The sequence below is a fragment of the Tamandua tetradactyla genome, chromosome 20 (genome assembly GCF_023851605.1).
Source record: "Tamandua tetradactyla isolate mTamTet1 chromosome 20, mTamTet1.pri, whole genome shotgun sequence".
NCBI classification, from domain to species: Eukaryota; Metazoa; Chordata; class Mammalia; order Pilosa; family Myrmecophagidae; genus Tamandua; species Tamandua tetradactyla.
In genome coordinates this window covers 30,831,190-30,858,119 of record NC_135346.1, presented here as the reverse complement: position 1 = coordinate 30,858,119, position 26,930 = coordinate 30,831,190, and the positions used below count along the sequence as shown (strand labels likewise).

At 53.9% G+C, this 26,930-nt stretch overlaps 1 protein-coding gene across 1 annotated transcript in view; it reads left to right on the top strand.

Annotated features, from left to right (window-relative positions):
* Positions 1-303: 303 nt before the first annotated feature.
* The window catches only part of CSF1R (colony stimulating factor 1 receptor), a 30,784-nt gene continuing 4,157 nt past the window's right edge, over positions 304-26,930 (top strand). The window contains exons 1-15 of the mRNA XM_077137393.1: positions 304-542; positions 5,414-5,671; positions 6,105-6,389; positions 8,165-8,301; positions 8,902-9,061; positions 13,466-13,652; positions 16,153-16,268; positions 16,372-16,492; positions 16,612-16,799; positions 17,897-18,012; positions 22,978-23,104; positions 23,226-23,330; positions 23,836-23,946; positions 24,575-24,737; positions 26,814-26,905. Coding sequence (XP_076993508.1) covers positions 500-542; positions 5,414-5,671; positions 6,105-6,389; positions 8,165-8,301; positions 8,902-9,061; positions 13,466-13,652; positions 16,153-16,268; positions 16,372-16,492; positions 16,612-16,799; positions 17,897-18,012; positions 22,978-23,104; positions 23,226-23,330; positions 23,836-23,946; positions 24,575-24,737; positions 26,814-26,905 — 2,209 coding nt within the window. The 5' untranslated portion in view covers positions 304-499. The remainder of the gene's footprint in view (positions 543-5,413; positions 5,672-6,104; positions 6,390-8,164; positions 8,302-8,901; positions 9,062-13,465; positions 13,653-16,152; positions 16,269-16,371; positions 16,493-16,611; positions 16,800-17,896; positions 18,013-22,977; positions 23,105-23,225; positions 23,331-23,835; positions 23,947-24,574; positions 24,738-26,813; positions 26,906-26,930) is intronic.

Here is a 26,930-nt window from a genome sequence, read left to right as displayed (position 1 = left end):
TAAAGGACTGGTGAGTGTCCCATAAATTGAAGATTCTTTTTGCTATTACAAGGCTCTCCCAAACCAACCTAACTTCCCTTTTGGCTAAGATAAAGCCACCTGGCCACCCGGAGACCCCCATTTGTGCCTCTGACTGTGACTGCCTGAGCTTGGCTGTGCCTCTTCTCTCAAGGTCCCTTGGAGGTGGTTTCAGAAGGGTCCCAAACTCACCCAGCTCTCTCCTGGGTTCAGGCTGGCCCCGCCCCACACTCCAGCTCCACCCCCTAGGGTTCATGGCTCTGTTTTCTTCTAAAGACCCAAGATTTCCAAACTCTGTGGTTGTCTTGCCCTAGCTAAAAAGGGAAGCAGGGGATCAGCCCAAGGAGGAGGAAAAGGAGAAGAAGACAACAGCCAGTGCAGCAGCGAGGAACCTTGCATCTGGCAGTCTTGATCCCCACAGAGCCAGTGTCCTGTCCACTTTCCAGTCCTGCATCAGCCTGGCTACTTCTCTACTGAGGCCATGGGCCCAAGGGCACTGCTGGTCCTGCTGGTGGCTTGGTATGGTAAGAGCAAAACTGGGGACTTGGCAGAGGGAATGTGGCAGGGAAGCTTCTATGGAAGAACTTTTTGAGTCCCTGACCTCACTGGATGGCCTCACTCTGTTTTTCCGTCTGCCCAGCACTGAGCTGCAGATTTCTGTGTCTGCTTTAGAGGTGGTGAAGAGAAAATAGGGTGTGGGTGGGTGGAACTAGCCTGACCCATGGCTAGGGAATTGGTCCAGCTCAGGTGTTGACAAGCCATGTGTCCTGATCACGTCCCTGCTACTTCGGGTCCCTCTGTGTCCACAGCTATTAGTGGCAGGCAGGGCATGGTGGGGTGGGGTGTGTGTTTGATGGACCAGACTAGGGCAATGCTTTTCATACTTTATTGCGGATACACCCCACCTAGGGATCTTGCTACAGTGCAGATCCTGACTCAGTAGTTCTCAGGTGGGCCCTGAGACCTCTCAAGTGATGCTGATGGCCCGTCCAGCCCCAACAGCCCATGAGGTGCTGATTCTAAGCAGCACTTAACACCTAAAGGCCTGAAGGGGCAAGTGAGTGGGCCAATGGTCTTTCATTGGGAGGCTTTGTTAAGCGGTCAGAGGGAGAGACAAGTGGTTGGCCCTTCTGTCCCAGGGCTGGGGAGAAGAGAGAGATGGAGGGCTGGAGTAGGGCCTCGGGGAAAAGTCAGTGGGCAGCAAGGGTCTCCTGGGCCAGAGCCCTCCCAGACCCAGGCTGCCTGGCCCCCACCCCACCCCCACCCAGGCAGCAGTGGTGATGAAGAATTTCCGTCTCGGAGAGGCCCGGATTGGAAGTGAGGGGCTGGCATACTTGGCTTGGAGCTACATTTGGCCCGACAAACACAGACTATATTAAACCATATGGATTATTTTATGGGACCTTGGAGGATTATGGAGATTGATGGGCTACTTGGGGGGTTAAAGCCCACAAGCCATCCTTGGGAAATGTCACAGCCAGCATCCTTGGCTCTGGCCTCCCAACAGCCCCAGGGCTGTAGGACCATGGGGAGTTGGCATGTCTAGTCCCTGGTGAGGAAATGGTCCACTGAAAATTTTTGTCTGGCCCAGCTAATCTTATTGGGCTTGGGTATTTATTCCTTTTATTGGAGGTATAACGAAAGCACAGATTCTCAACTTTATTGTTTGATGAATTTTGACAAATGCGTACCCTTATGCAGCCAGCATCCCAATCACCCCAGAAAGTTCCATGGTTGGATTACACTGCTTTGTCCTGCCCTTAGCTCTGGAATGTGCCTGCGGGCACTGTGGGGGGTTGTCCAACGCCCAGCCCCCAGGGGAGAGAAGAGATGGGGGATGGGGCTGGACGTGTAAACCTTCGGTCTTACAGACCGGTGATGAGTGGGGCTAGGGGGTGGGTGCTGCTGTGAAGGGGTCGGGGTGCCCTAGAGAAGGGGAGATCCTGAGGCTGAGGAGGGGTCCGACTGGCAGGCCTTGGGGTGCAGTGCGAGCGTGCGGTGGATGGGAGGGAGCTGACATGTGCTGGGAGCTGAGGATGGGGGGGGGTCTGGTCTGGTCAGCGCGGGTCGGGGGAGGAGATTCGGGGAGCTAAGAGGAGAAAGATGAAGATTACGCAGGTGTAGAAGGTGCACTTGGCCAGCGTTTAGCCCCTGCCCCCACCCCAGGGAGGAGAGGGGCTGAGCAGGCTTTCCCTTCCCGCCAGCCAGCAGGGGGAAGTTGGGTGTGGAAGTCGAGGGGGTCAGTCGTGTCCTGCGTGCAGATCCGGGACAACAGCCTAGGACAAAACAAGACAGATGTCTCTCTCTGACCGCACTTCCAAGAGGGGCGGGCCGGGGGGTGGGGGGCAGGGAGAAGGCGCCGGTGAGACCAGGCGGGCACGGAAGTGGGACGGGCTACAGAACCTCAGAACCCGAGATCACAGGGTGCCATGGCCAGAGACTGTGACCTTTTAGGGTGACAATCTTCAGAGAGCAGAGGAGCAGGGCCGGACGGACCTCAGACATGTAGCAAGTGAAGCAGCAGCCCGAGGAGCAGGCACAGCGGGTGCTTCACAGGAACTCTCAGAGGTGGGAACTGGGTTTACTCCCACAGGATAGAGCTGTCACCTGAGGGTTGGAGAGGTTAAGCAGCCTACCCAGCTAGTAAGGAGAGGACCAAGTTTCAAACCCCACAGTCCAAGCCTTTTCTGCAGTAAAATCCAGCCTGGGGGGCCTGGACTGCTACAGTGAAAAAAAATGGGGCAGCACCAGCCGAGTTCAGATTTTCCAAAAGCCCACCAGAAATGACCCTTGTCCATTTCCCTGGTGGTCACACCACACAGAGGGCTACACCCAACCTCAAGTATTCTAATTTGTAAGCTGATGGAATGTGATACATCAGAAACAGAATGGCTTTTAAAAAGGAGAATTTATTAAGTTGCAAGTTTACAGTTCTAAGGCCATGAAAAATGTCCCAATTAAAGCAAGGCTATAGAAATGTCCAATCTAAGGCATCCAAGATTTTAAGAAGGCCGATGACGTTCAGAGTTTCTGTCTCAGCTGGAAAGGCACATGGCGAACATGGCAGCATCTCCTAGCTTTCTCTCCAGGCTTCTTGTTTCATGAAGCTTCCCTAGGGGCATTTTCCTTCTTTATCTCCAAAGGTCTCTGGCTGTGCAGGCTCTATAGCTTTTCCCAAAATGGTCTCCTCTTAGAGGGCTCCAGCAAGCAACCCTACCTTGAGTGGGTAGAGACACATCTCTATGGAAACCATGTAATCAAAAGTTAGCACCTGCAATTGGGTGGGTCACATCTCCATGGATAATCAAAAAGCTCCCACCCAGCAGTACTGACTGAGGATTAAAGAATTTAGCTGTTCTAGGGGATACAAGATCCAAACTGGCACACCAGGTGTTGGTACTGATGATATTTATCAGCTTATCCTATCACTCATGCTATCGGAAGCTTGACTAGAAAGGCTGCACATCTCTGATGGATAAAAAATCAAAACATGAATTAAGTCATCAGGAAATTGGCAGGGAAGATCTTTCTGTTTCAGTTTGCTAAAGCTGCTGGAATGTAATATATTAGAAATGGGTTTGCTTTTCAAAGGGGATTTGTTGGGTTATAAATTTACAGCTCTAAGGCCCTGAAAATGTCTGAATTAAGGCATCAGCATGAGGTACCTTTACAGAAGAAAGGCCGGAGGCGTCTGGGCTTCCTCTGTCACATGGGGTGGCACACGGCAGCATCCACTGGCCTTTCTCCTGGGTTGGTTTCAAAGGGGCTCTCTCAGCTTCTGTGGGTCCTTCTGGCCTTACCTGAAGCATTTTCTTTCTGAGTTCTCTCTCTCTCCATGAGCTTTGTCAAAGGAGTCCAGTAAAGGATTAAGACCCACCTTGAATGGGCGGGGTCATATCTCCATGGAAACAACCAAATCAAAAAGCCCTGCAAAATAAGAAATCTGCCCCCACAATATCGGATTAGAAGAACGTGGCTTTTCTGGGGTAGGAAACAGTTTCAAACCGGCATACCTTCCAAATCTGGGGTCTGAGATGGGATGGTGGAGCACCCGTCTAAAGAACTTTTGTAGAAGAAGCAGCTCCAAATTCACTGGATGCCCTTGAGCTCAGGAAACATCACTGCATCCCCATCACCAAGAATAGAAGGGACGAGAGCAGAGGGAGCTGGACATGCCAGGGCCACCCCGGAGACAGGAGCAAAACCAGGCCTGCATCCCGGGGCACTTTGATGCCCACAGGTACACCTCCTCTCCTGGGGGTCTGTCACCTGGAGAGGGGACAGTGGCCAGGAGCACCAGAAAGCAGAAGTGAGAACATCCCTGGGAGAAGGACTGTAGGCCTAGTGGAAACGGGGGGTGGGCCAGGGGTGTCAGCAATGTGTTTCCGCCCGCGCAGCCTGGGGGGCGCCTGGCAGCCCCTCTGAGGCCTTGAATCAGCTCTCACTTCCCTCCTCGGGCCCTATTTTAGGCCCTGGAAAACTGCTGACACTGCAGAGGCAACGGGCCTTCTTCCCGGAGGCCCTGATATGGGTTACAAGTTCTCTTTTCTCCTTAAAAAAATTATCCTTAAAAGAGATTGGCTCTCCAATAACCCCAGCAGGGCGGACTAGATAATAAAGATAATGGCTAACCTTCACTGAGTCCTCACTTAGCGGTAGGCAAACCTCCTAACATCTGAAAGAAGGGGCACAATGGCTGTCTCCATTTTATGGCTGGAGAAATGCGGCACAGAGAGGTGAGGAAACTTTCCCAAGGCATGTAGGGGATACTGAAGGCATGTAGCAGATACTGAAATCCAGGCAGTTAGACTCCAGAACCCATACTCTGCTACAGGTCAGATGTCCAGTGGTAGCACAACAAGTTCTTAGAAGCTTCCCCACTCTGCTGGGTTAAGAGCTGCCATTCCTTCTCTTCTCCTATGAATGAAGCCAGAGGCCTTGGTCCCAACCCCTCCATTCATTCGTTTCTTCATTTTCTGGTCTGAGCTCCCTTTTAGGCCCTGGGCTGTGTGTTGGGGATACCAAAGGGCCTGCTCTGGAGACATGGCTGAAGGAGTCTACTCCTGGAGAAAGGAAGGGTGCAGTCACAGCTGGGAAGACTGAAGCAGCAGGCTGGGGGGACCCCAGAGGGGGAAGCTCCCAACCCTCCTTTCTCAGAGGAGCCGCCTGCTGGACACCAGGAATGTCAGTCCATTCCTGAGAAGGTTGGGTTTGGGATGGGGTAAATGACCAGGGGAGACCAGGGCCTTGCTCAAGGTCATCCTGAGAGTCACAGCAGAGCCCAGGCCAGAGCCTCGACGCAGCATCACCCCTGCCAGGGCACCTTCCAGCTCCAGGCAGGGACAGCCTGAGGCTGGCACCTCCGAACTCACTTGTCTCCCCCACCGCCCACCAGGTCAGGCAGTCCCAGTGATAGAGCCCAGTGGCCCTGAGTTGGTTGTGGAGCCGGGAACAACGGTGACCTTGAGATGTGTGGGCAATGGCAGCGTGGAGTGGGATGGCCCCATCTCACCCCACTGGACCCTGGTGCCTGAGGCCCCTGGCAGCATCCTGACCACGACCAACGCTACCTTCCAAAACACGGGGACCTACCGTTGCACTGAGTCCGGAGACCCGCTGGGGGGCAGTGCCACCATCCACCTCTACGTGAAAGGTGAGGACTCTGCCCCCACTCCCACGAGGCCTGGCTCAGCTGGCCCACCAGGAGCGGGCAGAGGACCTGATATTAACAATCCTAATAACGCCAGCTCCCCATTTGTTGCGCATCTACCATTGTATAAGGCCATCACATCTAATTTGATACAGTTCTTACCATAACCCTGTGAGGCAGGTCCTAGGAGTATTCACACCCTACAGAAGCTCAGCAGGGTCAAGTGATTTGTCTAGGCTCACACGGCATCGGGGAGCAGGGCTGGAACTGGAGCCCAGAACCCCCGCCCTGAAGCCCAGGCTGAGCTGCCCCCGTATTGCGTGACCGGCCCCGAGCCAACCATCAGCCCCTGGGCACCTCGCTTCACCCGTGCCCAGGGATGGCTTGGCCTGGTGGAGGGAGGGCAGCTGCTACCCAGTGCTCCCCTCTCCCCCAGACCCTGTCCGCCCCTGGCGCTTGCTAGCCGAGAAGGTGGAGGTGTCTGAGGGTCAGGACGCGCTGCTGCCCTGCCTGCTCACCGACCCTGCGCTGGAGGCGGGCGCCTCGCTGGTGCGCGTGCGCGGCCGGCCCGTGGCGCGCTACACCAACTACACCTTCTCGCCGCGGCGCGGCTTCACCATCCACAAGGCCAAGTACATCGAGAGCCAGGACTACCAGTGCAGCGCCCGGGCGGGCGGCAGGACAGCGCTGTCGCTCGGCATCCGGCTCACAGTGCACAAAGGTGTGGGAGCCCGGGGCGGGGGTGGGAACGGAGCCCTGGCAGCCACGTGGGGGGCAGGAGGGGGGGGCTGGGGACCAGGCCTGCGGGGAGCTAGTGGGACACGCGCCTCCTTCCGCGTCTTCCTTCCGATCATCCCACAAGCAGCTATGGGGCACCCACCTGGGCAGACGGGCAAGGTTTGTCGGGGGCAGGGGCACAGATGACATGCAAGTAAACAACTCAATGGACAAGACTCTCTCAGATAGGGAGACGTGCCATGAAAAAAATAGAGCGAGATAATCAAGTAGAGAGTGTGCGGGGGGAGAGGGTGCCTCTCTGACGAGTGGTGTTTTATTTGGGCTGGAATGGGAGCGAAGCCAAGGAGGTAGGTGGTCGTGCAGGGGGAACAGCAGGTACAAAGCTGGGAGGTGGGACAAGGCGCCGAGTGCTCCGGAACGGAGGGAGGGCCTGAAGCCCAACTGCACCCTCAGACGTGGGCTTCCTGCTTGGTGCCACCTGGTGCTGGGCACTGGGCACATGGGTGGGGAGGAGGCTGAGCCAAGACAGGGGAGGTGGTGGCGCCACGGGAGACAGCGGTCTCTGCGGGCAGGAGGGGCCACATCCACGGGCCTGCCCTGGAGGCTGGGCTGGGATGGCGGATGGAACTGGGGGCCCTGGGAGGACTGCTGAGAGCAAGTAGTGCCCCAGGCATGGGACTGAGACTTCAGGCAGGAATTAGTTCCCTGTAACGAGCTGGGAGTAGGATCAGGGTCTAAGTGGGCAGCTGGCCTGATGCCCCTGGAGTCAGAGGCAGCTAATTCGCTCAGAAGGTCAGAGGGCCCCAGACTGGGGACAGAGGAGGACGTTAGACCTCTTTCCTGGGACCCTCGTCCAGCAGAGCCTTGGGCTGGCTAGGAGCCAAGAGTCCTGGGTACTAGTCCTGCCATGACCCCCTCAGTGACCTGGGGCAAGTCCCTTGATATCTCTGGGCTTCAGGAAACTGGACTAGGTCATCTGTCAACAATAACTACAGCCACGGATGTTAACTCAGTGCCTAGTGTGCGTCAGGTACTGCGCTGACGGCTGGAGTCGTTGCCTTCGTGGACTCGGTCTTCTACTGGGGGAGACAGACCATAAAGAAAATAAATGCGATTTGTGATAAACAAGAAACCAAGCCAGAGAAAGCTCTCTCTCTCTCTCTCTCTCTCTCTCTCTCTCTCTCTCTCTGTGTGTGGAGTGGGATGGGGAATGGCTAATTCAGCTAAGCGAGTCACGAAGCCTTCTCTGAGGGATTTTTTCACTAGAGACCTGAAGGATGAGGTTCACGTGGGAAGCAAAGCATTCCAGGGGGGAGTGGCATGTGGCCGCAGACCAGTGAACCAAAGGGGCAGGGGTGGGAGGTCAGTGACAGGGGCTGGCCTGTGGGAAGGACTTTGGCCTTTATCTTAAGAGTAGTGAGAAGCCCCCGGTGTCTCAAACAGGAAAGCGATCCGCTCTGATCTCTGTTTTTAAGAGCTCACTTTGGCTGTTGTGAGGAGTTGAGGTTGTCGGGGGTCAGAGGGGAGGCAGGGGGGCAGTTATTAACAGGAGTCTGGGGCAGAGAACGGGGGCGAGGACTGGGAAAGGGGAGGCGGTGGTGGAGGAAAGTGGGCATTTTCAAGGCCCATCTTGGTGACAGGACTGGACAGAGTGGCTGTGGGGGAAGCTGCGGCATCGAGGCTGCCTCCCAGGAGCTGGGGCTGAGGCAGTGGCCGGGCCCACGGCCGGGTGCTCATGGGTCCTTCCCCCGGCTTCAGTCCTGCCAGGGCCCCCGGAGCTGACGCTGCAGCCTGTGGAGTTGGTGCGGATTCGAGGGGAGGCCGCCCAGGTCGTGTGCTCGGCCAGTGATGTGGACGTCAGCTTTGACTTTTTCCTCTACCATGGAGACACCGAGGTCCGTGTCTGGGGGGACAGCAGGATGATATCTGTCCACCCCCCCAGCACACTGGGCCCTGCTGCAAACTGGCTCTCTGGGTTGAGGGTACAGCCCAGATGGAGAGAGGGGAGCGGATCTGCCCCCTGGATGATCCGGAGTAGGGCCTGGGCTCTGGGTACTGAATGCTCTGGGAGTGGGCTGGGGGAGGGCTGGGGGTTGGGCTGGGGGTGATGCTCGAGCCCTTGACCTAGCCTGTAGACAAGGGGCCAGGAGTCAGCTCATTTCTGACTAAGCAGGGAGTTCCTAGGCCCCTTTGACGCCCAGGTAGACAACAGCCTGGGAGAGCAGGAGGAGTGAGGAGTATTCTTGGGAGAGGATAGCGCTTGGCTGCTTCTAAGGAGCCCCCTCCCACCTGCCTCCTGAGCGCCGGGCTCCCCTGCACCCCTGCGCGGCGTTTGCTTTGCTGCTCACTGTGCCCCAGGAGCAGGGGGCCGGAGGCGGAAACGGACGCTCAGAATTCAGTCCCTCGGCCAAGGCCGCAGGGGCGGAGGGTTTGAACCCAGCTCTTGCTAATTCCTGAGCAGCTTCAATATACATCTCCGTTCCTTCTGGCTGCAGCTCCCAGTCCCTCCGCAAACTGACTTCCACGACAACCGCTACCGAAAAGTCCTGACCCTTGTCCTCCGTCACGTGGACTTCCAAGATGCCGGCAACTACTCCTGCGTGGCCTCCAACGCCCGCGGCAGCCGCTCTGCCTCCATGGTCCTTCGGGTGGTGGGTGAGCATCGGGCCGGGAGAGGGGTGGGTAGGGAGCCTCGGGTATGGGGGTGTCAGGGGTTTGGGAAGGTGGGAGCTGGTGGCCGACAAGGAGACCCTGGTAAGAATACCTCCGTTAGAATCTCTCTGTCCTGGGTCTGGTAGGCAGCCCACCCCCTGTGAGCCTTCCCAGATGCTCTGCAAGACTCTGTCTGCCTCCTAGGAGTTCCTCTCGTGCAGTGCTGCATTTTGGTTTAGCACCATTTTTTCTCTGCTCACTACTGGACTTGGTTTGTTCACTCATTCATTCAGTCCGTCATGCCTGGTGCTGTTCTGGGTGCTGGCACTCACATCACACGAACGAGTGACTAGGCAGTGGTCACTCAGTGTGACCACGGGGGAGTCACGGGGTGTCGTGGGAACCCTGAGGGGGCCCCCAGCTCAGGCCTGGACAAAGGTGGCTGGAATGGAAAGGACGAATAGGAGTTTTGCTATGGGAAAAAAAGTGGGGGTAGTGCTTTTGGCAGAGGGAACAGCATATGCGAGGCCCAAAGTAAAAAAGAACATAGGGTATTTGAGACTCTGGAAGAAGCTGACAGCAGCAGGGATGTGGAGTGGTGTGGAGTGACCCCAGGGGATGCAGAAGCCAGAGGGGAAGGGGCCTGTAATGTAAATGGGGAGTTTGTCCTGTCCTGTGGGCAGTGGGGGGTCACCAAAGGTTTTAAAGAGAGAACAATGGGATTGGATTGCACAGAAGCGGCAAAGGATGGTGGCCAGGAGCACACACTCAGGAGCTCCCAGGTGGCAGTCCAACCCTGCTCACCAAGGGTGAGCAGATGGTTTAACCACTCTGTGCCTCAGTTTTACCATCTGTAAAATGGGGGTAGTGGCAAGAATCACCTCATAAGTTTGTCATAAGAATTAAACAAGTATTTATGCAGGTAGGTAGATAGATGGGCTGATACGTGATAGAGATAGAGATGACAGTGATAGCACCTAGAACAGGGCCTGACAGAGTAAACGTGGTCTGAGTGTGTGCTGAGATGTGATCTGAGAAGGGTCAGTCTGATCTGCATGGATTGCATAGAGATGGGAGGCTGGAGAAGAGTCAGAGCAGTGGTCCAGTCTGGAGGTGGTGAGGGTGCTGCACCATGGCTGGACCATGGACAGATATTACAAGACTTGCTGACTGCTGGGGTGGAGTGGTGAAGAAGAGGGAAGCGCTCAGGATGACTTCCAGGTCCCTGATTAGAGTGTTTGAGTGGTGGACAGTGCCAGTCACTAGACGGAGAATCTGGAAGCAGAACAGGAGCTGCTTAAGGGTGGGGACAAGCTCTGAGTTGTTTTGGCCTGGCCACGCCTTGCATGAGCCTGAGTAGGGGATGAGGAGGAGAGTCGCTGCCTCCATGCACTGGTCTTGCAGACTGAGCTCTGCTGTGGACCTCACCCTGACCTGGGAGCTTTGGGAGGTAAAAGGAAAGGGGCGGGGCGGTGTACTGGTGGTGCAGTTGCAGAGTTCTCACCTGCCGTGCTGGAGACCCAGGTTCATTTCCCCGCACCTGCCCATACAAAAAAAAAAAGAAAGGGGCAAAAGTACATAGAGTCGTGCCCAGTTATGGGCTCTAATCCTAGGGCAGGTGCACAGTAATCACCCAATAAATATTTCCATTCATTCACACTGTTTGCCAAATACTGTTCTAAATGCTAACTCTATAGCCATGAATGAAACAGGAAAAAAAAAAAAAGTCCTGCCCTCGAGCAAGTTGTGTTCTAGTTGGGAAGACACAAGAAATGAGCAAAGTAAATTATAAAAAAACAAATTATATAGGGTTTGCGGTTTAAAATGGTGTGGTCATCAAGGAAGATGTCACTGGAAGCTGGCATTTGAGCAGAGACCTGAAGGAGGTGAAGGAACAGACCATGCAGGGTGTCTTGGAAGAGAGAGCTCCAGGCAGAGGGACAGCAGGCGTCCTGAGGCAGGACTGTGCTTACCGCGTTCAAGGAGCAGGTTAGCCGATGTGGCCCGTGTGGGGTGAGCAAGAGAGCAAGATGAGATCAGAGACACAGAAGGGATGGTAACAGGTCACTGAGAGCCTTGTAGACCAATAGAAGAACTCCAGCTTTTCTATTTAAGGGCGATAGGGAACCATTGGATGATTTTAGACAAAGGAATGACAGGATATGACTTAGGTTGGACCAAGATTTAAGGGGACTCAGTGATTCGTGGAGGACTCTATGTCGGGGACATGGAGAGAATCAGGAGACTACTGCAATAGTGCAGGCAAGAGGTGATGGTATTTTGGCCAGCATGGTAATGGTGGAGGTGGTAGGAAGTGGTTGAAGTCTGGAGTTTGGATGGGTGGATGATTAGATTGATGGGTAACTAAGAGAGAGAAAAAACAAAAGCCTGGCCCTAAAAGCCCACAGACTAGTTGGAAAGGAAAGATAGTGACCTGAAGGGAGAATGGAGTTGGATGTGTGAATAGTACAAGCATGGTGCCTAATGAGTGTTTGGTCCAGAGTGGGGAGAGCTCCCTGTGGCCTGCAGTGGCCGGTGGAGATTCCCTGGGGTGGGGGTAAGTCTTGAAGGATGAAAAGGATCTAAACAGAAGAGCGGAGGAGGATGAGCTTACTGGCAGGGGAAATGGCTCAAGCAAAACCTCCAAGGTTGGAATGACCGCGGAGTGTTCAGAAGATGTTAGGAGACCCAGATGGGAGGAGTATGGAGTGTATATGTGTGTGTCCAGGAAAATGGGGAGATGACTGGCTAGGCAGAGTGAGACCTAGCTGAAGAGACCCTTGAATAACTCAGCAGTGGAGGTGATGGGAAGCCATAGGGGGCTTTCGCATAGGCATGTGCCAGGATAAAAGGGCAAATTTTAGATTCATAGAATTCAGTAAGGAGAGAGTCCTTTGCCGTTTGCAAAACCCTGGTCTTTTTTTTTTTTTTTAATATAATTTATTTTATTTATTAAACATCCGAGCATACAAACACAAACATTCTTACCATATGATCCTTCCATTCTACATATGTAATCAGTAATTCACAATATCATCGCATAGTTGTACATTCATCATCATAATCATTTCTTAGAACATTTGCCTCAATTCAGAAAAAGGAATGAAAAGAAAACTGAAAAAATATATACATACTATACCCCTGACCCCTCCCTTTCATTGATCACTAGCATTTCAATCTACTAAATTTATTTTAACATTTGCTCCCCCTATTGTTTACTTTTTTTTTTTTTTTTGCATGGGCAGGCACTGGGAATCAAACCCAGGTCTCCTGCACGGCAGGCGAGAACTCTACCTGCTGAGCCACTGTGGCCCACCGTATTTACTTTTAATCCATATAAAACTCTGGGCTTTTGAGGAGACATCTCAGGGGCTTCCATGAGAGGCATGGAAGGGCTGAGCAAGTGGGGGTTCCTGCCACATCTCCCTTGCCTGTAATTCAACCAAAGCAGGAAGATTTTAATTCATACAAGATTTCATTAGAAGAAACCTGTCAGGACTCTTTCAGGTACAGGCCTGACCCATCTCGAACTGGCCTAATCAGAAGAGTAACATCATTGGACAAGAAGCTTAAATTGTGCCAGCTTCAGGCATAGTTGGACTGAGGTGTTCAGAGCCCAACTTTCGCTCTACATTTTTCTTTTTAGCCTAGCCCTCTGACAGACTTTTCCCTTGTGGCAACAGGACCCCTAGCTACTCCAGGCTTGGCAGCCTCAGGGGATTGAGAGCTTCTCTGTCCCCAGAGTTGCAACAAAAATCCTGGAATTAAGTTTCATTAAGGACTCATGTGGCTGCCCTGAGCCCGTCACTGGGTGCAGAGGGGACAGATTACTTCGATTGTCTGGTCAGGGTCACATGCCACTCCTAAGCTGGATGTGGAAGCCACATCGACTGAAGTGTCACCCAAAGAAGGGGGAATGGATGAGAACATGTAAAAAGACAGCAGATCTGGTGGTGTAACAGTGGCTCATTGGCAGAGTTCTCGCCGACCATGCCAGAGAACTGGGTTTGATTCCCAGTGCCTGCCCATGCTAAAAAAATAAAAACAAACAAACAGAAAAACTCCAGATCTTTTCACTGCTAAAAATGTCTTCAGAAAGTTAAATATCACAGATATATTCAAACTCTGCATTATACAAATGAGAAGATGGAGGCTCAGAGGGGGCTAGGAATCTGCCCACATTTTCCAGAGACTCAGTGAAGAGAAGCGTTTTGAGCCCTGGGCTTCTGGGGCGGGTAGCGGGGCTGTGAGAGGGCGAGTCTTGGCCAGCAGTGGGAACCATGGGCCCGGCACACAGTAGGTGTCATGGAGGGTGAATGAATGGCCCAATGGGTGGATGAATGAATGAGCAAACACACCAGGACATCTTTCTGCTAACGCCATATCTCTGTGTGTTCTGCCTTACAGAGAGTGCCTACTTGAACTTGACCTCTGAGCAGAACCTCCTCCAGGAGGTGACTGTGGGTGAGAAGGTCAACCTCGAAGTCAAGGTGGAGACGTACCCGGTCCTGCAAAGCCTTAACTGGACCTACCTGGGACCCTTCTCAGACCCCCACCCCAAGCTCGAATTTGTCACCGACAATTATACATACAGGTAGCACCTATCAGCTCCCATCAGCACAGCCCCAAGGTAGATAGGGAGCTTCTTCCAGGAGTCAGGACACTTGGGTCATGTCTCAACCTTGCTGTGTGACCTTAAATGAGTTCCTCCTCCTTTCTGGTTCTCACTTTCTCTGGCTATGTATAATCTCATTATCAGTCATCCTGTGTGTGGAGATTTGAGTCACATTGGCTTACCTGTCTGTCCCATATCCTGGGAAATCTAATGTCCTTCTCAAGAATTCTACCATTTCTTGGGGGATATGAATTCTCCTGGCTACTCAAAAACCCAATTTCATTCATCCTCCTCTTCCGTGACCAACCCAGACATAGAAAACAACTCCCTGTGGCTTACTCAGAGACACGCTCCCAATAACGATGGCACACGGTATCTGTGTATGTGGCAGACTTTACTAAAGGTTTGGCAGTAGATGAAATTGGCACCACACAATCACAGATATTCAAAAAGTTCTTTAAAGGCCACCCTTGAGGATTTTTCACTGGCTACTCTTTTCTGCAGGCTCAAAGCCCTCTCAAAGTACAGCCTGACTCCATATCCTCTCTTTTCTCTTTCTTATCTCTCCACCCAAGAAGTCTGGCTATTCCAAATGTACAACATTTGAGAAATCCTTTTCCTACTTCCTTTTGGACTAGGTCCTCAGGATCTTACCGTCCCACCCAAAAGGGACGTTTGTAAAATAGTTTCATAAACTATTTATAAATAGTTAGTTTTATAAACTGTATAAACTATAAATAGTTTTATAAATGAGAAAGTTTCCTTCCTAAGAGAAATATTGATACCAGGTTCCAATAATTTCTTTAATCTATTAGAATGAGAAGACACAGCTCCCTCAAGGAAAGCAAATATTGTGGTGTGAAAACCATGACTTCCCCTCCCACGCTCATGATAATCATCCCTAATGCATTTTTTTAAAACTTTTCTACAGAGTCTAGGTGCAGCCTCAGAGTCCTTCTCAACACAGCCCCCCAAGCAGTATTTCTATATAGCGAGCTCATGAGAGGAGACCTGTTTGCCATCTCTGGGCTGAATAATTCCTTGGGCGTCTTCCAACTCTAAAACTCTCTAGGGGTTCTCTTAATAGCTCTCCAGTCCAGATCTCACTGATTCTTGGACCCTTGTTTGTTGACTGTCAGAAGCAACAAGGATGTTCCCTTGCTCTCATCTTCCTCCTCTCAGTTCCTTCTGGTCCTTTCTGACCAGGGCTTCTGCCTTCCTTTAGTCTAAAGCAGAAGTTCTGAATCTGGAGTCTGTAGTGCCCTGGGTTGGCGGGTGGGGAGGGGGCTGGTGCATGGACAGGCTTCGGGGCTCATAAGCAGCAGAGACCCTGGGAAGGAAACTAGGGTTTCCACAGCAGACTGAGCCATTCGGAGGAGGGCAGGGAAGCCCAGGCACCAGCAGCCATTGTGAACACCTCCAAGTTCAGTACATGCGCTGGTTGTGTTCATAACAGTGACTCAGAGTCATTAAAAGAGTTAAATGCTTTTTGGTGTAAGGGGTAAATGTTAGTTATCTCAAGAATTAACCTGTAGAGGGGTGCTGTACCCCTGAGGTCTGGCTGAGTGATACCACCCTTTCAATAGCATGGGTTTTTGTCTAAGTGTTGGCTGCAGATATTTTACAAGCAAGAGCTGGTGATTTGCTCTAACATTTTATTTTAAGCTTATTGATTACCAAAGTAATATGTATTGATTAAGGACAAATGATAAAATAGAGATTGAGGAAAGAATAAAATTAAAATTACCTGTAATTCCGGTCGGCCAAGTTTTGTTGTTAGCATTGGTTTTTGTGGCTTTTCTATAATAAAGGGTGATGTTAAATTGAGTACCCTAGTCAGGCTCTAAGTCAAATACTTTTAATATGCATCCCTTTAGTCCTTGGACCAACTCTGTGAATTACTTATTATCAGTATTGCCTAATTCTGTGAATTAATTATTATTAGTACTGCTCATCCAGAAAAAGAAGTGGAAGAGCAGAGAGGTTAAGTAACTTGCTTAGGGTCACACAGCAAAGAAATGACGGCACTGGGACTTGAACTCTGGTGTCTCCAGCCCCCTGTGCAGCCAGGGATGTGCATCCTGCCTCTTGTTCCTCTACAGTCCCTGTCAGCAGAGTTGGTGTTTTAGGGATGGCAGTTGACCTGAGCCTGGCAATTGCTCTCTCATGAGAGCTTAGCCCAGCAATGGAGCAAAAAGTTGATTCATTCAGTAGAGACCCGTCATATGCCTCCCAATACTATCAGTCAGAATGAAACCACTCTACAGATAAGAAAGTCAATTAAGGAGATAGGGTTGGTAGTTTTCCCATGTCTCAGTGGCCCCCAGCCTGGATACCCGGGTCAACTGAGGCCTCTGTGCCCTGGACACTTTACCAAAATTAAGGCAGACCCCTTGGAGTTGGTGTGTGAGCTCCGATGTGCTGGCCGGGGCCGGGTCAGGGCAGGGGTCAGCCCTGACCACCTGCTCCTGACCTGCAGGTCCACGTCCACCCTCTCCCTGCCCCGCCTGAAGCCCTCCGAGGCCGGCCGCTACTCTTGCGTGGCCAGAAACGCAGGAGGCTGGAGCACCCTGACCTTTGAGCTCACCCTTCTGTGTGAGTGATGGGGCGGGCAGGGGCCGGGGGCCTGGCGGGGCGTGATCGACCTGGGGCCTCCGGGGCTGATCCTTACTGCTGCTGCTCCCCCTCTCCTCCTCAGACCCCCCTGAGGTCAAGGTCACCTGGAACCCCATCAACGGCTCCGACGCTCTGCTCTGTGAAGCCTCCGGGTACCCCCAGCCCACCGTGACGTGGCTGCAGTGCAGGGGCCACACCGACAGGTGACGGGCTCGCGCGCTGTCCTCACCCGGCTCGAGGGGAGAGGCTGGGCGCCCCGTCCGAGGACGGGTTGTGCAGGGCCTCCTGCCCTTGGTGCTGAGCTGCCCCCCACTCTTCCCAGGTGCCACGGGGCCCAGGAGGTGATCTTGGAGGGCCTGCACCCCACGGTCCTGAGCCACGAGCCCTTCCACAAGGTGACGGTCCGGAGCCTGCTGGCCCCTGAGGCCCTGGAACACAACAGGACCTATGAGTGCAGGGCCCACAACGCGGTGGGCAACGGCTCCCATGCCTTCTGGCCCGTCTCCGTCGGTGAGCCTTCGCCTGCTCTCCCCTCCAGGCGGGGGGCCGCGGGGCCCGGGCGCTGCCCCCACCCCAGGGAGCCAGGGCTGGATCCCGGCCATACCGAGGACCCCCTCTCCGGGCCCCTCTCCCGGCCCTGGGGCAAGGTGGCTGTGGTAGCTTCCTCCGCTGCTCAAAGCACATGCCAGGACATGGGTCGGCTCAGATGATGGGAATTCATTCACTTCCAGTTTGAGGCCAGAAAATGCCCAAACCAAGGCGTGGCCTTCTTCCCCCATGACGGGCTGTGATCCTCGGCTCCCCTGCCATATGCCGGCGTCTGTGGTCTCTCTCCCTCCCCTTCCAGGTTTCATTGCTTTCAGCTTTTTGCTTCCATGGCTTTCTCTCTCTGTCTGTCTCTGCATTCATTCTGTTTATAAAGAATGTCCTGAGTGAGGTGTCCACGCCTTAACCGAAGTAACCTCATCAAGAGACCCCACACACAACGGGCTCATCCCCACGGGAGCCGAGTAGATTTTAAGAACACGTTTTTTCTGGGGCATATACAGTCTCAAAGCACCACAGCAGCTAAGGCTCAAGCACTGAGGAGGTGGCATTTGTCCTCAGACCCAAGCTTTTGACCTGGGTAAAGGGATGGAAGTATCTTTAAACCATATCAGGAGTTCTAGGGAAGGGAGAGCCAGGCTTCCAGACTCTGCAGGCTGTGTGGTTCCAAGGAGCATGTGGGGAACCAGCGGGAGAATCCGAGGAGGCAGATTTCAGTCCAGACTCCACGAAGTCTGCCCAGGGCCTAGGTAGTGAGACCCCCATCACTAGAGGAGTATGGGCAAGCAATGGCTGGGCCCTAGGCCAGGCTGCGATCAGGGGGCTGGGACGACGTGACCTCAGGTCCTGTGCAACATTCGGGATGGGGGTGAGCAGAACTGGGGGTGTCCTCACGGCCCCTGGCTCAGGGAGCGTCTGCGGGAGAGGCTCACTTCATTCGTCAACAGACATTTATTGAGCACCTGCTATGTTCCAGCAGTGCCCTGGCCTGATGTGGGTGGGGGTGGGCTTCAGAGGCCCACTTGACCGACTCATTGCCCTGTCCCCCACCCTACTTCCAGGAGCTGGCGTGCAGCCCCCCGAGGAGTCCCTCTTCACCCCGGTGCTGGCCGCCTGCCTGTCCGTCATGGCCTTGCTGCTCCTGCTGCTCCTGCTGCTCCTGTACAAGTACAAGCAGGTGAGCCGGGGCGGGAGGGGGCCGGGCCCCAGGACAGGCTGCCAGGCATCCAGCCAGCCACTCTCCAGTAGGCACCTACTGTATGCCAGTGTGGTGCTGGGTGAGCCGGAACACGCGGCCGGGGGTTTGCCGTCTGACGCAGGAGTTGATCACTCGTCAAATAACCGCGCCTGGGGGCGCGGGGCCCGGCCAGAGTGAGAGGTGCTACGCGGAGAGGAGCGGGATTGGGGGGGAGAGTAAACAAGTGTCCTGTCCCAGCCAGGGCTGGGGTCCCCCAGCCAGCACAGACCATGCGGGCCGACACGGACACGATGTCCACGGGCCAGGCCCGGGTCTCACCCTCGAGGAGCGCAAGGCCGAGGGGAGGAGGGAGACCGTGGCCGTCCTCCTGTGCCCTCTTCCATCTCATTCATTTACTGCCATTTATTGCACGTGGCGCGTTTAACCCGCTGCCTGCCACTTTGCTCGTAAGTGACAATGGCGTTAGGGGTATTTTTATGAAACTTGTTCCTTGCATCGTCTCAGATAATTCCCTCAACAAGCAGAAACTGTAGATAGTATTACTTTTAGCAGAGTAGGAAGCTACAGAGTAGATTTGAGCAGTGGAGATGGTTGCCCTGATACGACCAGCAGTGTGTAAATGGCAGAATCAGGTCTTAACCCTGAGGGGAAGGACTCCAAAGCTGGGCTTTGAACCATTACGTGAAACAGCCTCCCATGGAATGTGCTGGTTTTACCCTCACAACAATCCAGGGGTGGGGACCCTAATTGCATTTTTACCAGTAAGGAAACTGAGTCTTGGCAAGGCTAAGGAATCGGCCCCACGGACTCAGGGGTGGTGCTGGGACTGCTTCCTGGTACCTCTCAGGTTGGAGCTCTGAGCTCTCAGCCTCAGGGCCCAGCTGCGTCCTTACACAAAAGACAATGCCCAGAGGGGTCAGCTCCTGAGGAAGCCCGGCTGAGGGCTGTGGGAGGCCCGGGCCAGTTCTCAGGCCGGTGGGGCGGGGAGACTGCCCGGGGCGGGGCCTGGCCTCGGGTACTGAAAGACGGCGGGATGCGGTAGCGGATGAGTCTTGGAAAAAGGCATTTCTGCGGAAGAGGGCAGTGTGTGAAAAGGGGCAGGCAAGGGTTAGACTCAGGGATGAGTTCTGGAAATGTTGGTACCTGGAAGAGAAGGTAGAAGGGGTGGAGCAAGGTTGGGGACCTGAGGGGCTAGCCTCCCTCCTGCAGGCCCAGGGCCATTAATGGGCCGGAACAAGGGAGTGATGTGACGTAGAGGTGAGAATCCACTGTGGGCCCCCTTTGCTGCCTTTTCTTCCCAACATCTGCCTTAGGGGGTTGTTGTGGGCTTGGGATGAGCAGGGTAGATGGGATGGGGGTGGGGAGTGGGGGTGGGGGACGGAATCCCAGGGGTCCATGGAGATGGGTTCCCTGTGCTCAGGGCTGCACCCAGAAGGAGGAGGCAGCTCCGAACACAGCCCCCAAAATTCAGGGTCTCAGGTCAAGACTTCTAGCACCGTTTCACCATATGACTTTGCCCTCTTTGGGCCTCAGTTTCCCCTCCTTAGGGGAGTGGGTGACTCTAATAGTCCGTCCTCCTCTGATATGCCAAATGTCTACTGATAGTTTAAGAGCCTGGGGTTGGAAGTTAGATCAGGGTCCAAGTTCTGCCTCTGCTGGTCTCTGGCTCAGGGACCTGGGGAAGCTGATGTCTCTAAACCTCTGTTTCTCTATCTGTAAAATGGGACTGAAAACGGCAGCCACCAGATCTTCATGAGGATTCAATGACATGGTGTGCATAGAGGACTCAGCCTGGTGTGGGGCACAGACATGCTTAGTAATGGGAGCCCCACACCCTTGGCCCAGGAGGGAAGTCGACTGGGGAACCAAAGTTAGGTCATGTATCTTGGAATTGGAGGATGTCTGGGGCTGGGCAACTCCTTGACAACACGCAAAAGTGGTTGCTGGGTCTGCCTGTCCACCTCCAGGGACAGGGCCAACCTCACTTGTGGCCACTTGTTCCTTCTTTGAGCAGCTACGACTGTTGGAAAGTTTTGCCTTATATGAAGCAGAAAACTGCCTCCCACTCACCCCAGAGAGCTGCCTTCTGGGTCAGGGATGGCCCAACAGAGGTTCCAGAGAAGGGCCCAGTCCGTCTTTGAGCCCTTTCTGCCTTAGGCTGAGCAGCCTCCAGCTGTGGTTTAGGAACACCTTACCCTCTCTCCCTGGGTCCATTTCGTAGCATGTACTCAGGAAATTCAGCTGCCCCCTTAGCCTACCTGAAGGCCAAGAGACAGGGCATGCTATGGGACAAGACCTTGAGGAGTCAAGATGGTCATTCTCCTGCCTCAGGGCTCTGTCCTATCCTCCTGCCTTATGGCTTCACTGTGGATTCAGCCTGGCCAGTCCTACTGCCTGTCTGTGGGAAGGGTTGTTTGTGGCCTCAGGGCTGAGTCACTGGCTTTCTGGCCCCCAGAGAGACCACAAGGTGGGGGGGGGGCATGGGGGAAGAGAAGAGGGCACGAGTTAGCAGGCTGGAGGCTAGGAGGAGGAGGGGAGGAAGGCCAGGGTGCAGGGAGGCCACCGGAGAGGCCCAGATTCTGGGGGCCAGAGCTGAGCACTGAGGACTGGGGGCGGGCACATTAAAATGGACAGGAAGGACCCCAAAGTTTTTAGCCGGAGTTGTTGAGGTCTCCACCTACCTGGGACAGAGCACATCCACCCACTGGGATCCAGCAGGCCTAGAGGGGGTGGGGTGGGGGGTTGCTGGGGCTTTGATGCCCCCATGCCCACCTCGGGCCCCAGGGGTGTATGGGGTGGGAATGGAGCCTGGGCTTGTCAGGAGGAATAAATGAGATGATGCACGTTGATGACGCACATTGAGCGTCAACACAGTGTCCCCCTCAGAGGAAGTACTCATAGGCTAAAGATTACTGTTCCCGTTATTGGGAAATCTGGCCTGAGGCCTCCTATCCTGACCTCTCTAGAATGGCTCTTCTCTGAGTAGAAGGCTCCGGAAGTCACACATGAGCTGAGTCTCGGGGAGCTCTTTCCAGTGATGCCTGGGCACCCTGGGGCGGGGCGGGGGGGCGGGATGCAAGCAGAACAGGGTGGTCACTTCACATGAACTGGCAGGGATTCCTGCGGCAGTCCCCTTCTGGGTACCGATGTCCAAGATTTGGAAATCTGAGATTCGAGCCAAATGACTTCTTCCCGCTTTGATCCCCACCACACCCCAACTTTCTCCATCTCCCCTGCCTGGCAAGGGGCAAGGAGGGGCCTGACTCAGGCCCAGCTGCAGAGGAACAAAGGAAGGAGAAGTGGTGAGGGAAGCAAACAGCCTTGGCCACAGAGGCTGCTGGAAATGGAACTGACCAGGAGAAGTCAAAGTTTTCCCTCCTTGCTCTCAGTCCCTATCTCAGAGGGTTGGAAAGGTACCTCCAGGCAGGATGTAAATCCTCTGAGACTCCAGAAGTTCTTCCTTAAGTCCCATTTCAGATTCTCCTCCCAAGCCATAACATGGGTGTTCTTAAGTTTACCGCAGTCTCCCTTCCTGAATCAGACGTTCCTTACGTCTAACTGCAGTCTTTTCTTCCAAACTACCATTTGGAACTTCCTTCCTATGGCTGCCTGCCATCTCTCCCCCTGATCAGTGTAAGATTTGCAGCCACGTGCCAGCCTCCTCCCTAACCCCCGCTCATATTCTCTCTGTCTCCCAGAGTGGGGAGCCCAGGGAAGAAGCCCAGCTGCTAAGCTTAGGCAAGCTGGTCCCTGTCCCCGAGGCCTGACCGGAAAGAGAGTTGGTCTGCTGAACCAAGGCCCCGATGTCCTCCACTGCCCTGACACAGCTTCCACTTTCCCGCTAAACTCGGTCTTCCATCAGCATTTCTCCAGGCATCCCCTGGCGTGGTCCCCGCACAGCTGCTGCCCTGGGCAGGAAAGAGAGAGGCAGCTGCTCTGTGTCCCCAGATCTGGACTCTGCCTCCTTGCACGTGAAGCCTCAGAAGGAATTCTGCTCTTTCAATGGCCCTGGCCAGCCAGACACTTAGTGTATAACAGGTGGAATCTCTCTCTGCAGTTTAAAATCTGATCTGAAGTCAGATCGGGTTTCTCCCCGGAGTTAGATGGGAACCCACAGTCTCGTCGTGGCCCACCACACCCTTCTGCCTCTGGAACCTCCTCTCCCTCCCCTCGAGTCACACCGGTCATCTTCTTGACCCTCACACGTGCCAGAATCTTTCCCACCTCATGCCATTTGCTGCTCGCTGTGCCTGGAAGCCTCCTCCTGGTCATCACAAGGCTGCTCCCTCTGTTGTTGAACTAAAAAGTCACCTCCCCAGAGGCTTTCCCAGACTTAAATTGTATCTCCCTGCCCCCTGCCTTGTCTATCCCATTTCCAGGCTTTATTTTCTTCACAGCACCAGTGGAAAATGTTCTACAAGTATGTTGTTTGAGCTTAATGCTTGTCTTGGTCATAGAATGTGAATTCCATGGGGACAGGGACTTTGTTTTAGTAGAGTCTGAATCAGCAGTGCCTGACAGAAGATAGGTGCTCAGTAAAACACTTGGATATGAGGATGGATGAAAGCATGGATGGATGGGAGGAAGGATGAATGTTTGGATGTTTGGCTGGATGGTTGGTTGGTTCCCAATTTCCACCTTCCCTTCTGGCTTAGGAATTACCACATTATCAGAACTCTCAAGGCCCTCCGTTTATCCTGTCCAACTCCTTCAATACATGGGGAGGGGAACTTGAAGGCTTGCAGAAAGGAAGGCCACACAATAAAGTGGAGTCAGAGCCGGGGCTGGGTTCTCAGTGCCATGCTTATAAGATGATGTGGCCCCTCTTATCACGCTACCAGGCTTCACCCTGCCTTCTCTGAGTGCCATGGGGCTGCCCACACACTGAGACCCAGGATCCGCCCGCCAGGCCTTCTGACCTCTGCCTTCCTCCCTCTCCTGCAGAAGCCCAAGTACCAGGTACGCTGGAAGATCATTGAGAGCTACGAGGGCAACAGCTACACCTTCATCGACCCCACCCAGCTGCCCTACAATGAGAAGTGGGAGTTCCCCCGAAACAACTTGCAGTTTGGTGAGATGGGACCTCAACAGCATCTGTGCCCTTCCTCCTGTCACAGAGCTAGCAGGGGTGCAGGGAACCTGTGTGCCCTTAGAGAGAGGCCCTAAGGCACTTGTGTGTGTGTGTGTGGCAGGTAAGACCCTGGGAGCTGGTGCCTTTGGGAAGGTGGTAGAGGCCACAGCCTTTGGTCTGGGCAAGGAAGATGCTGTCCTGAAGGTGGCTGTGAAGATGCTGAAATGTGAGTGAGGGGAAGGGCTTGGAAGTATTGGGAAGGAGATGGGGAGTGCTGTATGTTAGAGGAGAGCTGGCCCTGTTGTCACAGGAGGCACTGCCCACCGTTTCAGCCTGTCTGGAGCCTGGGGCAGAGCCTGGGGTTAGGGACAAGGACTCGTACTTCCCTTGTGAGAAGCATCTGGCTCTAAGGAGGCCAAGGTCAACATTTGGGTGCAGAGAAGTTTCTGACCAAGCCCAGTGGAACCGGGGCTGCATACAGGCCACCCGACAATGGCCTGGTCTCCGTGTGGCTTCCTGCATCCTGAGACCAACTCAGTGATGGGCCATCTCTTTTCTCACCCCCACTCCCTAACTTCCACCTGTGTGCCTGCATTTCTCCTTCTCTGCCTTTTGGACTTTGTACCCCCTGCCTCCTCCCCTGGGTTTCTGCATGTTGGTCCCTTCTCTCTCTGTGTGGTTCACTGCGACTTTCCCTCTCCCCTCCGTGGGATCCACGGCCCCGCCCCCAGCCACGGCTCACACGGACGAGAAGGAGGCCCTCATGTCTGAACTGAAGATCATGAGTCACCTGGGCCAGCACGAGAACATCGTCAACCTTCTAGGAGCATGCACCCATGGAGGTGAGGGTGCTGGCAGAGAAGGGGGGCCCAGGGCCACCTCACCCCAAATTCCCATCTCCTCCAAATGCCAGTCAGATACCCTGCCCCAACATCCCTTAAATCCCTAAGCCAGACTCTCAGACTAATCTGAAGCCTCCCTTGGGTCTCACAGTCTGTGGAGCCCTAATCAGCCCTCAGATAGCAGTGAGCATTGGAATCACCTGGAGAGGGAGAAAAACTTGCAGGCTTCTGAGTCCTGCCCCCAGGGAGTCTAGTTGGGTCTAGTGAAGCCCTCATCCAAAAGTGCTTGATAAACACTCATCCCAGGGTCCACACAGGGTGGTTGGGACTCCAAGCCCACCCCCATCCTCTTCAACTAGAACAGATTTCTTTTATATGTCCGATATTTAGTCACCATGGATTTACTCTGAAGAAAGAATTCTTTGGCTTAAAACATGTTCAGAGCTCCCCTGCTTTAGATGGATGGGGTGACTGAGGCAGAGAAGCTTGTTCAGTCAGGATTAGAAGTCAAGTACCTTGAGTCCCAGTCCAGGGTACCTCACTGTCCCAGCCCTGTGTTCCTGTTCACATGGGGGAGCGGAGTTTGAGGGTGCAGGCCCACTCCCCCCCACTCTCTTGGCTGCTCTAGGCCCTGTCCTGGTCATCACTGAGTACTGCTGCCACGGCGACCTGCTCAACTTTCTGCGACGTAAGGCTGAGGCCATGCTGGGACCCAGCCTGAGTGCCAACCAAGGTGCTGACGGGGGCACTAGCTACAAGAACATTCACCTGGAGAAGAAATATGTTCGCAGGTAGTGCCTGGCAAAGGGTAGTGTGTGGGGGCAGGATGGGGAGCTGGGACCCTGGGGTCTGTCCCCTCAGCTGGCTTAGGGTTGGGTGGTGATACGGCCCTCACGCTCCCATCTGCACCACAAGAGTAGCCACCCCAGGTAATATAGCCTTACTGTTTATTACCATCATTCAGCAAATACTGTGTGCTGGGAGTATGGAGGGAAAAAGATGGGCAGCTCATAGTCTGGTGGGGACAGGCATTAATCAGACCATCACCTTCATGCAGGATTGGAAGATCCACCAGGATCCAAGCCTGGTGCCGTGGTCAGAGACCTGCAGATCTTGGGGTCAATTGCCCTACTTCTCACATAGCGTGTGCTGTGGGGGCTGCAGGGCACCCATTCCACTGGGGTGTAGCCAGTAACAGTGCCCTGCTCTTCCATGCAGAAATGGAGATGGAATCTGAGAGCTTGTTGGGTGAGAGGGGGTGAAATGGCAGGATAAACTATGTGACTGTGGCCAGGCCCAAGCCTTAGTTTCTCCAGGCAATCCACCAGGGGATTGAGTTTGATGGCCTCCCAGGGCCTTTCCGGCTCTGTTGTTCTGTAATGCTGATTCCTGGAAGCCACCCAGAGGCAGATGGACAGAGCCACATGGGGAACCAGAGAAGGGAAGTGGTGAGTTTTGTGTCACTCATGAGTCAAGGGCAGAGGCAGAGCGTGGGCTAGAATTCTGCTGTCTTGAGTCCTGGTCTAGGGCTCACCCACCTGAACCATCTGCTCTCTCAGAGGTCTCAGTTTGGGGGGCTTGTGAGGACTGAGCCAGGTTGCTGAGGCCTGGACAGGATCGGGATGCAAAGGGTGCATGAGGGACTCCTATCCTAGCCGCTGTCAGCTGCCGAGCCTGGGGAGGCAAAAGGGGAAGGAGGTCATCCCTCTCCATCCGGTGTCCTTGAAAATGGAGGCCTGACAGGGTCCACTTCCTCTTCTGATTCTGACACCCTCTGAGTGGGTGGCTCACACTGGGCCTCTGCAGGTTGGAACCTCAGGCCAGATAATATAAAAATGAGAACCAAAGCAAAGTTTTGGTTTTCATTGTAGAATTGGCAGGTAGGGAAGGGATTCAAGGGGTGGGGTGATTTCAAGCTCGATGGTATGTGAAACAATCCTGCCAGCGGCATCCTAGGCTACTTTAATATAAGTGTCATTTCTAGAACTAGAGAGGGGATGACCTTGCCATGGTCACACCATACATAAAGCCTAGGTTGTGTTTCTGGGAACAGTAGGGTGTGGATATTATCAAGGTGCACATCTCTACAGGGGAGGAGATAGGAAGGGGAGGGGATTGGAAATCAAAAAGTTGTTGGAATGTTAGTAGTAGTAGCTGTTTACTGCAGAGCAGTGTTTCTCAAAGCCACCTGCTACCCAAAGTGTGGCAGCATATGCCAATAGAAGTGCAGAATCTTGGGCCCACCCAAACCTGCTGATTCAGAATCGTCATTCTAATGCGCTCCCAATGTCATTCACATGCACATTAGTTACAGTTTCAGATGCACATTTAGACCAGCGGGTCTAAACTTGGGCTGCATGTTGGAATCACCTGGAGAGATTTAAACATGCAAATGAATGGATTTCTCTGCTTGATATTATCAAGTAACTGGTCTGGTGGCCAGACCTGGGGATTGTTAAAAACTCCACGATGGTTTTCACATGAATCCAGGGGTGAGAACCACTGGTCGAGAAGAGAGGGCTCAAAGAAGGAGCCCTAGAATATGTTCAATCCCTGCAGGGCTATTATGGGGAAAAGGGAGCCAAATTCTCTGTGGCCCTTGAGGGTAGAGCAGGGACCAGGAGGAAAATCCTAAAACAGATTTGCTGAAGGAACAATGAAGAACTTTCTAACAGGCATAACTGCCTGAAGATAGAATTGGTTTGGAGCTCCTCATTACCAGGGATGGCTAAGCAGAGATCAAGGATTACTTGAACAGAATGTGGCAGTGGGGGTTCCTTGTCAGGAAGGGGTGTTCACACTGACCCCAGGTCCCTTCTGTGGGAGCAGCTGGGGGCAAAGCTCTGACTGGACCCTTTCCTCTGTAGGGACAGTGGCTTCTCCAGCCAGGGTGTGGACACCTACATGGAGATGAGGCCCGTCTCCACTTCTTCTTCAAATGACTCTTTCTCTGAACAAGGTAGGGAGGTGACAGGGCCAGGGGA